The 14,428-nt window shown below is 55.6% G+C and overlaps 4 protein-coding genes across 4 annotated transcripts; 3 read left to right on the top strand and 1 right to left on the bottom strand.

Moving 5' to 3' along the window:
- Positions 1–66: 66 nt before the first annotated feature.
- B0H18DRAFT_898557 (uncharacterized protein) lies at positions 67–3,067 on the bottom strand (the record flags this gene model as incomplete). The annotated part of the gene is made up of 6 exons (XM_048041431.1): positions 67–302; positions 332–966; positions 1,022–1,205; positions 1,261–1,470; positions 1,520–2,432; positions 2,483–3,067. 6 exons carry the CDS (start codon positions 3,065–3,067, stop codon positions 67–69), a joined length of 2,763 nt encoding a protein of 920 aa, XP_047884300.1.
- A 2,116-nt stretch (positions 3,068–5,183) lies between these two features.
- Positions 5,184–7,201, top strand: B0H18DRAFT_964618 (uncharacterized protein; the record flags this gene model as incomplete). Its single annotated transcript, XM_048043193.1, has 5 exons — positions 5,184–5,253; positions 5,309–6,259; positions 6,327–6,574; positions 6,615–6,920; positions 6,941–7,201. The coding sequence occupies 5 exons, from the start codon at positions 5,184–5,186 to the stop codon at positions 7,199–7,201; spliced, it is 1,836 nt and encodes a 611-aa protein (XP_047884301.1).
- Positions 7,202–7,785: 584 nt separating this feature from the next.
- On the top strand, positions 7,786–8,980 carry B0H18DRAFT_1131757 (uncharacterized protein; the record flags this gene model as incomplete). The annotated part of the gene is made up of 3 exons (XM_048035512.1): positions 7,786–7,979; positions 8,039–8,162; positions 8,756–8,980. The coding sequence occupies 3 exons, from the start codon at positions 7,786–7,788 to the stop codon at positions 8,978–8,980; spliced, it is 543 nt and encodes a 180-aa protein (XP_047884302.1).
- Positions 8,981–9,439: 459 nt separating this feature from the next.
- Positions 9,440–9,925, top strand: B0H18DRAFT_964619 (uncharacterized protein; the record flags this gene model as incomplete). The annotated part of the gene is made up of 3 exons (XM_048043194.1): positions 9,440–9,621; positions 9,670–9,713; positions 9,834–9,925. The coding sequence occupies 3 exons, from the start codon at positions 9,440–9,442 to the stop codon at positions 9,923–9,925; spliced, it is 318 nt and encodes a 105-aa protein (XP_047884303.1).
- Positions 9,926–14,428: the final 4,503 nt, after the last annotated feature.

Below are 14,428 nucleotides of genomic sequence, written 5' to 3' on the forward strand. Positions count from 1 at the left end.
CCGTGAATACATCGATGCCTTTCTGCTCTTTCGGTGAGTGCTGAACGTAGCGGAACAGTGTGTGACTTACCTTGCCGCGTATGCTGCTGCTCCACGCTCTTCCACCCCGCTGCACACGACGATAGCACGCTCATTCCACATCTTCATCGAGTATTGGAAGAAGCGTTGGACACGTCGCATCTCCTCTTTGACAATCTCGACCTCCTCGCCCCATCTTGCTACGCGCGCGCTCAGACGAAACCACTCGAGACGCGACGCTGTTCGGCTCATGAGATTGACAGGCAATATATTTATGTCGAACACTCACCTTCTAAGACCCATTTCTCAAGACCCGACTTATGGTACGTCTTGTCAAGCCAAATCCACGACAGCGTCTCCTGTTTGCGGCCTACCTTCTCCTCGTCGATGATGGGCGGGCGACAGTGGGCCTCCAAGAGTGGTTGCAGAGTGCACTGCGCTCCGGGGTCGGTTAAGGTTACCACTTTCCGTCGGAAGAACTCGTACTCCTCTCTTAACTGATCAACTTTGTTCCTCTCGGACACCTTCAGCTTGGTATATCTCGTACGGGCCTGTTGTCCGAACGAACCCGCATTCTGACCCTTGTAGAACGCCTCGAAGTGCAGCTTATGACGCAGTTTTCGCAGGGTGTCATGCGCATGAGCGTCGCGAAGGCGTCGCTCAGCCGACGCAAAACGGACGAAGGTCGGATGCCTGCGGACCTCAGGCGCATATGCTGAAGGCACCAGAAGTGTGGCATCCTCCGCATTGGTTGCTGTGCCTGTCGGCCACTCAATGTCGCAGTACTCGTCCTCAAGCACAGCCAGGCTCGTGCCCATCTCCCGCTCCTGCCAGCTCATCCAGTCCTGCAATTTCGCCTCCAGCGCGTCGCGCTCGTGCTCGATTTCGTTGAATAGGTCCGATGTCTCATCCTTGGCATACTCCTTCACCTTCGCTTTCAATGCAACTCTGCAACAAATACGATATCAAGAGGTATAGCTGCTCGTTTCACTGTCTGACTTACTGCTGCTGCTCCAAGTCAAATGCTGCAAGAAGTAAATCACCTAAGCTTCGCCTTCTCACTGTCTCAGACGCCGAGCCATCGATCGCCGCTGCCTTGCGCTTCGTCCCGCGGGTCTCTTGCTCACCCTGGTGCTTCGATCTTTCTTCTTTCTTCAAGTCCGCGAGTATGTCTTGCATTGTAGGAGCTATGCCACGTCCGAGTCAAGTCAAACGTACGATCAGGGGAATGAGTGGCTTTACCTTCGTCAGGAGCAGGTTGATACGGACTCTTCATCGTCTTCTCATCGAACGTGCCTTGAGTGATGTGTGCGAGGTATACCGCCTCTTCTGTCTGCCACTGAGCGAGGGGCCTCTTATTCATTCGCAGAGTCGTCTCCAGGCTCTCGAGTTCGGATCGGTTCTTCGTGTAATATGACTCAGCCTCTTTGAATTTCTTTTGCAGATGCCGACCTAAGGCGACATGAGCTTGCAACGAATATCTAGAGTGGATATGACTCACCAATCTTGAATGTCTTCTGCGCGTTGAAATCAGAATTGTGCGTATCTATTATGTCTTGGCGGTGCCCTGGACCCATTTCTCGAACCGATCGTCCTATCGCATTCAGGGCTGCCCAGCGCCGCTCTACAGACTCCCCGTCCGTGTTGCCTACACCAGGTGTATAGTAAAATGAAAAGATATAGCGACACAACCCTGTGTGAGAGGGAAGGTGCCACTTTGGGACGCAGCGTCGAATCACTGGCCACAGCTCTTTGGCCAATGTAACACCTGGGACGGAGGGTACGACGGCCGCGATGTTCTTGAGGCGCGACCACCAGTGGATGCCATATTTGCAGTTAACGTCGTACGAGCTGATGATGAGAGAGAGCGGGTGAAACCACTGCAGCCCAGAAAGCGTGGCGTAATCGACATTGGCGTAGCGTTCGCCGATGTGTAAGTCAACAGTTCCGCAAGGCATGACAAACCCATGGCGAGTACAAGATAAACCCACTTGTCCGGTCTTGATCTTGCCTTTATAGCGATCGGACAGCGCGTTGAATTTGCTGCACGACGACGTCTCGTCTTGCGCATCCTCGTAGACTTTCATCTTGTCGAGGTAATCGCGGTACTTGTCGCTGTCGACGTAGTATGCGGCGCCGTCCATCAAAGGAACATCACTGTGGTCCATCTTTTTGTCGTGTTGGCTAAGGCTGAAGTTACCGTCTTTCGCGCAGTGGAGCGCATCCTTGTACCGCTCCGCCTCACCGCGCTCTCTCCAGTTCGGGTCCATGTTGATATCCGGATGAGGGCACGCAGGACACCTCAAAGCCAGGCAGCCGGGGTCGAGCTTGCGTCTCACGTCCACGGCGAATCGCTTCAAGGCCTGTAAGTATTGGAACTGTCGATGCGCTGTCATAAACTCGCGATATCGGTCCTTTCCATGTCACATCAGTTCAACATCACCAGACCCAGACGCACGCTTACCTTCACGTCCTCAAAGAAGGCGTTTGATGTCGCCCTGCGCAACGTCCCGTAGAAGTCGTGAGCGGACGTCTTCGCTTGGAATGTGAGGTGGCTGAAGAATCGTAGGACATGGCTTGTGAATACGGTTTGTGGCCTCACGAACGATGCCGGCCACAAGCCAGCATTCCAGAGTTGTACCGGTCGTTCCTCGGGTCCTCGTCCGCGCCGGAAACACTCGCAATATTGGACAGTCAAACTGTGGATGCCGGTGGTGTGAACTACTGTGAGATTGTTGGTGCGGGTTAGGGATGATGCGGGGCAAGGACGCCCGTGGTGCCCAACGGAAAAGATGAGGCCCAAATTGCTTAGGGTGGTGCGCTCGAAATATGTGCCAGTCCAGCGGTCCACTCGATGCAGAGGAGACCACATGTGGCCAGCGACGACGCATTGTTGGCAAAGGAGGGGTGCGTTGAAACAATCTGAGCAGCGATATGGGGCGTCGGGATGGTTGCACTTGTAGCACGGCTTGCCGATGTGCGGGTCCGTTTCGCGGTTCCGCAGTACATTGAGGAGTTTTTGCGCCCAATCATTCACAAATGTCGCCATGATCGAATGAGGTGTCTGGGTTTGATGTCAGTCTGAAGTACGTATGCGCCAGTACACTTGCTCACCGTGCGTTTCTTCTGCGCATCTGCCTCGTCTCCGCGAGCAGCGGTGGTGGCCTCATCGGTCAGTGGTTCCGTGTGGCCACCAGTGGCTTGAGCATTCGCCAAAGACTCAAGTAGAGACGGCAGAGGAGAATCCACTGCACTCGGCAGCTGAATGGGGTGCTTCTCGGGGCGGCTGCCAGGTGACCAGTACTCCACGGTCTCTGTGCCGTTCGCGGCGACACGAATGGTCTGTGGACCATCGGGGATCAACTCCCCACCATCGTCGACGTAGACGTCGTGAGATCGCTTCTTGCGTTTGTTCTTAGGCATGACGTTTGGGGACGATGTTGAGGGAGGCGGTGAGTCAATCAGCGAGGGGCAGGATGAATGCGACGAGGGGCCCAGGTTGAGGTGTGAAGCTCAGTCCAGGTTCGCTACGGTGGGCCACTCGCGGTAGTGGGACAAAGCGAGAGGGCGAGCCGCTCACATGGCTATAAGTTGAACACGGGCCACTGGCTACGTAGGGACAAAGCGTTGACATTACAATACGTATCGGAACCAACGATACACATGCGCACATGGTCTCATTAGTACGGGCCCTCGGCGACCAGCTGAGTTGAACAAAGTGGTTGAGTTCGGAGATGCGTATCACACAGAGGGATGCCAACGCTCCATTCGACAACTTGGCGTAATTAGGCAGGTGATCGTCCAGGTATATAGAAGGCCTACCAACAACGACCGAACTCCAAGCGAACTCCAGGATACTTCAGTCGAGGGTTCGCCGCAAGAGCCCCCGACCGCGTCCGATTACTGGTAGCGGTCGTCACGGAGAACTTTCCGGAGGCTGTTTAGGTGGTAGCTCTACGTAGCGCGCCATCAGTCTGCGTGGAAGTGGTCGAATGCCAAGAGAGTCACTTACTTGGTGCGTCTCCCGGCAGCGACAAGATGGGCGTGAGGGCAATATCAATGGGGAGTGAGCTTAAACGAAGGAGTTAGTTCAGGAATATCGCTGACCAGTAGATCGACGTACAGCGTTGATCCAACATTCACATGTGGAGGAGCAGGGACGCAGCATCCCTGGATGTAGAGTGGTCACGTCCGAGAATCTCGAAGCGCAAACTTGTCACCTCAGAGGCCGCACCTCGCGTGGCTCCACAAAATGAGACGACCCTTGGTTGGTCCGGTCATCGAGCAGCGGCTTCTCCGTTCGGGGTATTGAGGTGCGCTCAACTGCTCAGCGGGAACAGGAGCGACGTCCCTGGGCATCGACGCATGGTCATGACCAAAGCGGATTAGCCAGGATTTGTGCCAGCGATAATATTGGAGAAAAGCGAGGTACTAGGTGTGGCAGGAGGAGGATCAATGATTCGATGGCCTATGAGAAGGAGGCGGACGAGGGAGGTGGACCGAGCGCCCGGTAAACGCTGGAGCGCTCAGCGCGACGCGACTTGGACGCGTCGCACAGGCGCCTCTTCTATAACCACAGCCATCTGGCACGTCCTCGTCGCGTCATTTCCACCTTGCCCCCGCTGTTCTCTTCGTCAGTCGTGCTCGGCTCAGACCCGTTGAGAGAGGCTCTGCGATTCAGGAAGATTCTAATCTTCCTCCGCGAACCTCGCCAGGGCGCAGTAGATCTGCTGTCCGGCCGTGTCTCGGGCGTCCTTCGACCTGCAAGCTTCAAGTGAACGTACTTCATTCCAGTATCAAGCTTGGTCGCAATCAACATCCTGTTGCCCAGGTCTGTGTTCTTGCCCCTCGGGAATCCAGGTCTCCGGGCGTGTGCTTACAGCATGTACTCTCAGTCCTGATCGTGCAGAGGGTTCCTACTCTTCACTCACTTGGCGGCGCTACATTGGGAACGGCCCAGGGCCCCAGGTAAGTGTCAACGAAACCTTGAGAGGATGAATTGAGAGGTCCTGAGTCTTACGACGTCGTGCGTGCAGCTACCATCAAACCGTGACACCTGAGCGGCCGCACACACCTGTGTGTTATTGCTCTCCAAACGCGTGACGGTACGAGGACGTTGGTACAATTCGGATGTGTATCTGGCTAAATCTCATCAATGTCCAGCAATGGCCGACGCAAATCTGCATCGCCTCGTCCAGACCACGTCCTTTGACCTCGTCGCGACTCCTGGTTATCGTATGTCGTTGGTTCCGTTGTGTGAATCAAGACTGACTTTCCTGCTGTATTGTAGATGCATCCCTCGCAAAAACACCCTTCGACGTGAAATGCGCCGCAGATGCCGAAGACGACTGCAACATCTTCACGTCACCTTTTGCAAACTGGGTACCCGAGTTCCCGCGCATCGTGAACCGAGAAATCGTGACCTACAGTGACGGATTCTGGGGTCCTCAAGAGTACACACGCTGGCCCCAGCTCTACAACGAAAGTTGTATTCATCATGCCTGCATCCCAAACCGCGATGCCGAGTTCGCCCCCGGTGCGCAGGTGTATGATGGGTTCGGGTACAGCCCGTGGGAGGAATCCGCCGCTTGCGGGGTGCCTGGGTTTGGTTTCTTGAAGCCCAACATTCTCGACGAGATGTTTACTATCGCCTCGGGCGTGCTAACACGTTACGAGGCGGCCGAGCGACATGTGGAGAAACGAGATTCCATGTTGTTCAACCGCGAGTCAGGCATCCACCATCGCTTGGGGAGAATGCTCTCTATCCTCCTGAGGAACGCAGTGGACCGCCTCCAGATGCTCCCTAGCACAGAACAGCACGCCTTGGTGACCGGCCGCATGGCTCATCGCCTCATCCTTGAGTTGAGCGGCTTAACCGTGTTCTACAAAGACGTCGTGGTTCGAATGTCTGCTTCCATCTCTCATCATCGCTGGGTCCTCCCGGTGCTCGGAGCGTTCGTTCGCACAGAGGCCGCCGCCCAACTTTCCATCGTCTGGGCTGCCATTCTGGCACATCCGGCCGTGGTCGCGGAGATCAAAATCACGGAAGTCGTGAAGCCGCGTCGTTGGAACAGTGTCCTCAGTGACAAACCGGCTTGGCCGCGGGTACCTAAATCGTGGTATGATCCCGATGGCACTCATCAGGATCCCGGGCGCTGGACGCATCCCTCGGTGATCTTCGTCTGCAACATGACGTGCTCATCGGCGTTGCCTCATCTACAGGCAGTCAGGCGAGCGGAAGGTGCGGAATCAGAGGCTAAGAGGTTCAAGGGCGACGATGCCAGTGTGCCCTTGTTGCCCCCACGCAGAAAAAGACACTCGTCGCAATGCTACCAAGAGGGGCAAGCGGGGGCGGAGTAAACGCGGAGGGGCCAAAGCGCATGCGCCACACGCCGCCACTACTTTCAAATGCCCTCCGGAGGACCTCGTCGCGATCACACCCAATTGGCGCGCTGCTCTGTCTGGCGTCGCCCCTCTTGCGTTCCCACCTGCGTCGCCCTCGAGTACTACTATCCACCGCCGTTCGTCATCCTCGAGGCCAAACCCACAAATCGCGGTACGTGCACAACTTCGTACGCATCTGGCCATTCTGCAAGCACCGCCTGGTGGATTCCAGAATCAACGGTGCTCCTCTGCGCATTGCAGACTGGCGTCACGCGTTGTTTGGCGATTACCATGTCGATCGACACGGAGAGGCGAGCGAGAGTCATGTGAAAGAAGTGGAAGAAGGCGAGCTCGGAAGCGATGAGGACGACAGGCACCCGCACGGGACCGAGGGTGATGGACGCGTCGAAAGCGGCAGGACGTTCTGCGCGAGGAACGAAAACAGGCAGTCCGATCTCTATTCGCCCAAGGCGGAGCTCTTCTCTCCTATCAAGAAGCTGATGTCATACGATATCGTGGTGTGGACGTGTCCCTTCAGTTAGCCACAAGGGACCACCAAGTTCTCAGGTTCGTAACATGGGAGCTTTACGAAACCAACTGGCGCTGCGAGATTCGGGCTCTCGATAGTCGCCTGGTTGACCAGACCTCTGATTCATTCCGCAAGTGGGAGCGCGAGCAGCTGCTCGCCGAGGTCTGGCGCGACTCCTCCGTGCAGTCTGCCTTTTCAGCCTCGATGTCGGCCCTCCATCCTTTAGCTGGATCCCCGCTGGTCAGATGGTTGGAAAGGCCGGCGTTCTAATCTCCAGGCATTCGTGCGTGTGATGAGTGCATGGCCAGAATGCCCGGAGTCCCTGCGTGCCCAGATGAGGAATTGGTGGATTGCGACGAGGTGGAGACCTTCAACAACGTCGAGGCACTGCCATACAATTTATGTCTCCACGTTCACAAAACACTATCACAGACTCCCGATACCGCCTGTACAATGTATGTCCGCCTGAGGGTCTGTACATTAACCTTTGTACTCGTAATATCGTCCAGAAAATATATCATCCTCCTTGCATGCTGAACACTCCTATGCTCGGGGACGAGATCGTGCAGCGCGCTTGGTGCACGCTTTGACGACCCGGATCTTGCTAAGTGGCCCAATATCTATGTGTTTCGTTTGCCACTTATTTCCCGATTTGCTTAGGCTGACCACGGCGCTGTGGCCCATGATATAAAAGGGTTCATGGTTGATCGTGCATCTTCGCCACTCAACCTTGGCAGCACCCTGTCTCACTCTCACCGCGACTCTCACGCCCACTCTCGCATGTCCCAGAGCGACCCCGCGCCAACGTCGCGCAGATGCGTCATCCATCCTCCCGACAATGTTAACCAACACACATGGCTGGTAAACACTGCCCTCACCGCCTGGAAGAACGCCGGCCCGAGGCAGAGTTTCAAACAACTCGCGAGACGGTGGCGACTGCATTCGAACAGGAGTTCGATATCAACGTCCGTGGCCTTGTACGCGAAAAGGGCAACTGCGTGTGGAGACAGAAGCGGAGTACGAGAAACGAACGAAAGGGCGACACAAGGTACGTACACGTTCCTTTGGGCGAAATGTTAGGAATAAATTGACTTCCTCCGTGTAGAGTATCCGTAAATGGATAGAGAACAATAAGCCGTGGTTCGACAAGCACAAGTCGGGCCCTCTCGACCTACTCCCAGTCCACTTCCCGAAGAAACGGAGCCCGAGGAAACCCGCGACCGCGCGAAGAGTGCCCGCGGGCTCTTCATTCACGACCATCCGCATATCGGCGCGCAGCCAAAGCCGAAGCTGCCAAAGCCGGCCTCGCCTCAGGTCCCAGACAACTGAGTGGAACCTGGCTTTTCGCGTGAGATTGACCGCGTCAAAGCTGAGGAGCCGGAAAGTGGCAGCGATACGAAGATTGGCCGCTCAATCGAGGAGGAGCTCGCGCGGCCAATGCAGCGCAGGACGCCCGTTCAGAGGGAGGATGTGGCTCAGCAACAGCGTCGGCCAACAGCGGCAACGATGAAGAAGCTAGGCTCTCGCGCAACTTGAGGAGTAAGTGACCATGTGTTCTCTTTGACGTGACCTTCACTCATCCGAACGTTCACGGCCACAGACAGCGCAGCCGTCTGCGTTAACAGCGCGTGTATCCGTGGACAAATGGGCTGCAGAGACGCAGACACACATTTTTACCTACATTGGATGGATTGATGCCGCCGGGAATGCACGCAGAACTTTGTAAGCCTCTCTTATAACTCAGAAGCCTGGGCTAATTGTAACAAGGGTGAGCGCTGGGGACGGCTCCAGAGACACTTGGTCAACCATCTCAAGACTGTGCAGAACGGGGAGCTCGTCACCGCACTCGACGATTCATCCTGCAAACCCGAGGTCGCGTGTGAAGCCGGCGACCCCAGGTCCTCCACAAGTCTTGCCGCGCCTCCAGATGCCACAGACCTCGCGGCCAACGAGCGTTCGGACGCACCGACGGAGACTGCCGAGGCCGCGCAAGGATCTCCTCAAACGGATGGAGAAGGGTGCCCGACCTTTGGGAACGGGAGAAGCTGACATGAACGCGCCTCACCGTCTGCCTGACAACTCGGTGAACTCGTCGAACTCCAACAGCTTAGATGTCAATGCGCGCCCGGATGACGGCCACGCAGAGCGCAACACGCGGCCACGCAGGATGGCGATGACGTCAGTGATGCTGCGAATCCCAAGGATGTGCATGAAGACGATCCACTCGGAACACGGAGGAGCACTCTCGCGTTGGCAATGTGAATGACGAAGCTGTGATTGAGTCAAGCGAGTTGCTAATCCACGAGAGCGGCCGTGCGCACCGGACAACCAAGACCTTTCTGGACAGATCAACTCGAGCGCTAACGACGAGCCAGAGGCAGCCCACGACGCACTGCCGGACAACCCAGCGCTGGCACGAGAGTCCCTCCGCCGCAGACAGCCAGCCAGACGCCACTGACCTCCACGCGAACGAGACACGCAACGTCGGAGAGCCAGCTCCCGAGAGCAATGCCACGTCGGCAAGAAGAAGGGTGGCCGCAGCGCACGCGGGAAAAGTCCAATCGGCTGCCTCGATCTGCCATACAAGGTGCAGAGCCCAGCCACGGCAAGAAGAGGAAGACGCGAGAGCCAGACGTACCACAAGACGACCCGCCGACGGCGGCACCCTCCGCTCGTTCCAAGCGCCCAAGGTAAGTCGTACTTCATGTGTGGACACTGTTCCCTAACGTTGTCTCCAGGACAGTCACAGATTACGCACACCTACACAGCAAAGGGCGCGGCGGTAAGTAGATGGCAGCGAATTCTCAGGACAAACTTCTTGTGTAGCTGTTAAGCCTTTGTCTCGTCGACTGGGGAATATGTAGCATCGCCGTTATTATGAATAATATGATGCCGTGACCAGCTCCAGAAGGCCACAAATTCCAAGCCAAGTTCGTCACCGGGCTTTGCTACAAATATCTTCCTAGCTACTGTATCGAAGAGACGACGCATTAGGACAAAGCGTGTTCCTCCGCTTTGTCCTGGGTGCCATGTAGGTTCGTTCACCCAGCCACTAAGATTATACCGGGCCTCGCTAAAAACATCTTCCTAGTTAGTGTGGTCCAGCGGCGACGCACCCTGACAAAGCGTGACCGGGCCACTGATCGCTTTCGTGGCCACCCGGATCCTGAACAATAGCGACAATACCCTATAAAGGTGAGCATTTGCCACCCTCTCACGAGCCCGCCTCTTCGTCCTGAAACCCCCTCTCCCATGTCATCTCCCCTGCCCAACGGCCCCGTGGGGCGCCGGGTAGGGAGGATGAACACGCTCTTCTCACCTCGCACACCTGCGCGCACGCAGGACACGCAGAACGCCTTCCTCGCGCATTTCAAGGACTTCGTTCGTAATTTATCCCTGGACGAAGAGACAGGAGGGTGTCAACACACCCCTGCGAAACAACTACAATACTTGACGGACAACGAGAATGTGGACGTTTCTATACCAGGGTGAGTAGCATGCAATGAAGTCATCGACGCGCTCCTCACTTGTGATGCAGTGTACACGGTGTGGCCCTCCCCATAAGCCCACCTTCCGTTACCTGAGTGGCCGTCTCGGTCCTCGCGAGCGCGAGCTGATCAGTGCCATGCGGGGTGTAACTACACGACTGCAGGACAATGAGAAGGCGCGCGTGCGCTTACAGAACCGACTGGCTCGCGACGGAGCAGACAAAACTCCAGAGAAAACCCACGAGTTGAATCGGGTGATCGCCGAGCAGCGCGATCTACGAGAAGAACGAGCACGACTGGATGAAGCAGGGCGCATATGGTGCGAGCAACGTAACAACCCACGTCTCAACGCCGAGCAAATCGATGCCACGACAAACTCTGCCACTCGCTCACTAGCCCCCACCGGCCTCCTGGGTCGGTCGCACCATGACGTCTCGGACATGGTCGCCGATCCTCCTTCAGTATCACGCCGCTCGCGTGTGCAACCCGTACCGGCGCAGGCAGTCATCGAACCTCGCGGCGAAATGGGCCACGAATCTGACCAGTCTGATGTGTATTGGAAGGCCACGGACGATCGACTACCTGCGCTTCTGTCTACATCGTCGCCTCCACACGATCCGCCTTCCTCTCCGAGTCCCATCTCTTCGCCAGCCAAGCCTTCCTCCCCCTCCCCCTCTTCCCGCATTGTCCCATCTGTTGCAATTAGTCGGCTCGACCATGCGTCTCGTGCCTCCGGTCAACTTCTAGATGCGCGGGACAAGCACACAGCTAGGCCGGCGAACAGGATGGCTCAACAGTCACGATCTGTCCCTACGGCGGCGCAGGCCTCGTCTTCTCGTGTGGCGGAACAGACGGTGAGTACAAATACCCTGTGACCTGAATACCTAATCTGACGGGGTGTGCTAGCCATCTCGCGTCGAGACTCGCGGCACCAAGCGCCGTCGAGCTGATTCTGGAGACGTCATTGACCTTACGCAGGAGCCCGATGATGGCCACATGCGGCGCCCTGCACTGGAAGGCATTATCGACCTCACTCACGACTCTGGTGAGGACGATATCCCAACCGGGGCGCGTCGTCTTCGGGGAACAGATACCAGATGTAGTCGAACCTCCGAGCGACGGGGTTCTGGCGCCGTGGCTGCGCGGCAGCCATCAGGGCAGGAACGTCATGGGCGATCGTCACACTCTGCACGGTCGGATGAGGTATGGGTCTGGGCATTTGTGGAGGTATGTTTTCAGTGCCGGTTGTTGTGCGCTGTCCTAACACCACGAGCGCTAGGATGGATCATGGCCCGAGGAGAAGTTGTTCAACAAAACGAGCAAGATATCGTTCACTAGGATTTGCACAGACTGGGATCTCGCGCTCACCGATCCTATTGCAATCTGGCTGAGTTTTGAAGAGCAGTGGCGATTCATACATGTTGAGGAACTTGCGAACATCCCTTTCTGTCTGCGAGAAGACGATTACATTGTGTGGGCGAAGTGGGGCATACAGGACATTGAGGAGATGTTCCAATTCGTCACAAGTGAGTCTAACCCTTGCACTTCGATAACCCTGGTGACGATTTCGCAGACTCGGACGATGTAGATGCCCCGGAGTGGCCGGATGCGGAAAGTGTATGGCAGAGAAGACTTGCATTGGTAGAAGAGTATGATCGAAGGCGGGCGGAAGATGCTCGCCGTGTACTATGATCGAAGGCGGGCGAAAGATGCACGCCGCGTAGGTAAGTGAACCAGCTAACTCAACGGTGCCTGAATGATACGTAGCAACTGTACATATGCCTGCACTACTGTAATTTCCACATCATCTGTTCGATTCGTTCGGTTCCTTGCACCACCCCAATCTGACAGTCCACTGATGCGGTCTAACTTCGAGGCGGATTGCTCGTGGTCACCAGGCTGTGTCTCGATATTCCACATTCAACATGTCGACATCGGAAGCCGGCGTCACTCACCAGTAGGCAGTGAAAGTCGAGGGCGAAAGTCAAGGGCAAAAGTCGATGGCAAAAGTCGACGGCGAAAGCCTGGATGTGAAAGTCAGTTAAACAAGTCAGTGATCACAGGTGTGGTCAACAAGTCGGTTGCGAAAGTCGGATCCGCAAGTCGGTCGTGAAAAGTCAGCAGGTATCTTTAGACATCGGTGTGTCCACTGTCCACTGGTAAGTCAGCCTTATTTAGTCGGAACATGTTGAAGTCAGCCACTAGTAAGTCAGAATGTGGCTTTAGATATTCCTACAGGCATGCTAAAAGTCATGTATTACTCAGGGTATGACTAGTCGGGACCTGAGTTTCAACTCATGGATAACTAGTTCCTTAACTGAAGTGGCTCGTACTTACAAGAAAGGTCCGTGACTACGCGGTACGAGGTGTTGACGTGTCGCATACGATGGCATCATAACAAGATCAGTAAGTCGTCTATACGTTCATGTAATGGCTAGGTCGGCTCACCTAACAGACCGTCGAGTGGCAAATACCAGAGAGATTCGGTGGGAGGATGGGGAAGCTCGCGAGCACGGGTAAGCCCACTTCGGAGGTGAGCGGGGGGAGGGATGGGGAGGGCGTGTACACGCCGGAGCCGGCGGTGACGAGGAGTACGAGCTCTGCGCGCATTCGGTCGGGCAGACGAACCGACGCGTGGTGGGCGGTGGGCGGTTGGTGAGTACTGCGTAGCGCTAGTGTACTTGTACGTAGAAAGGAGGCAGATACAGCAATATTGCAAGCATATTCAGGGCCTCTACAGCAATATCGCATGCAGCTACGACAACGCGATCTGATGAGCTGAATTCGAAGAGTAAGCTATTCGAGTGACGGCCCTAACCCAAGCTCGATGGCCGGGGTAGCGCTGGCCTCGTGCGCGGTTTCATGTGTGGTTCATAGCACGCTCGAACTGGCAATCACATTCAGTAATCTCGCGCTACCGTCTCTGATATGCAGCTAAGTAGGGAGGAGATGAAAGAGCTCCATGAGCTTCTGTCCTCAATTCAATTTCTAAGTCCCAACATGCAATCGCTGCTGGGGCGACTGGCGGAAGGTACAGATGGTGATACATCGGCCATAGGTAAGCCCGTCTTGTTTCTACCTGCCATACTTGTTAATGAACTGCTGCACCTTCGAGTCGAAGAATCTAGTAATGTTACTCATGCGACCTCTGAACCACGCTTCGACACCAACGAACAGGCTCAAAGTCAGCCACTAACCGTTGAGGAACATACGAATACAGTCCTACGGTCTTCAAGTTCAAGCAGTACAGTACCATTACAAGGTGAGCATATTGCTCAATTTGATTGTGAACCATTCTTACTCACAAAGTCTCAGAGCCTGCACACAGTGCGAGAGGTCCAAGGCGACCACCTAGGCCCCGTCGTAAAATCCCCGTAGCCCCGTATAACCCTGCCTCTAGGCCTGGCCGTAGCAATCAACCGCAGGTGGCGCACTTCCCTCTGCCGCCCTGCCCCAGGAACGGCATCCAGTGGGTCGCCAGCGAGACGCAGCCCCGAGCAGCTTGGGAGATGTCGTCTAAACCCCATGAAGCTGCCAGCACGTCTGTTGTCAATTTCTTGTCCACTCTCACAGCGTACAATCAGCAGGATGACATAGCTGGGTGCGCTGACTCGCTCTTTGCGCCTCACCAAGCTTCGTACGGCGATAAGAGCAGACTTTGTCTCAACTGGTGAAACGTTGCAAGGAGATGGATAGCAAACGCAGCGCGTTCGACTTCCATTACATGATTGCGATCATGAGGGTGAGCTTTGAGTGCGCGAGGTACGTTTCGAATTATAACAAGAGAATGACTAGACTGACGAGCTTGCGCCACTAGTTTATCGGGATGGACCAACGTCAACATCTCAGCTTTGTGGCGCGAATATCTTGCGAGTGAGGCCAAACCTCCTAGCATCCGCACTCTACAGTATTGGTATTCTCGGGGTACTAAGCTAGCAAGGCTTGCATCAGGAGGTGAGATACTGGTTCCATATGCGATACAGTACCGTATCAACAGTGACCGATTGAT

The sequence above is a fragment of the Fomitopsis serialis genome, assembly GCF_022376445.1.
Source record: "Fomitopsis serialis strain Sig1Antser10 chromosome Unknown B0H18scaffold_706, whole genome shotgun sequence".
Classification (NCBI taxonomy): Eukaryota; Fungi; Basidiomycota; class Agaricomycetes; order Polyporales; family Fomitopsidaceae; genus Fomitopsis; species Fomitopsis serialis.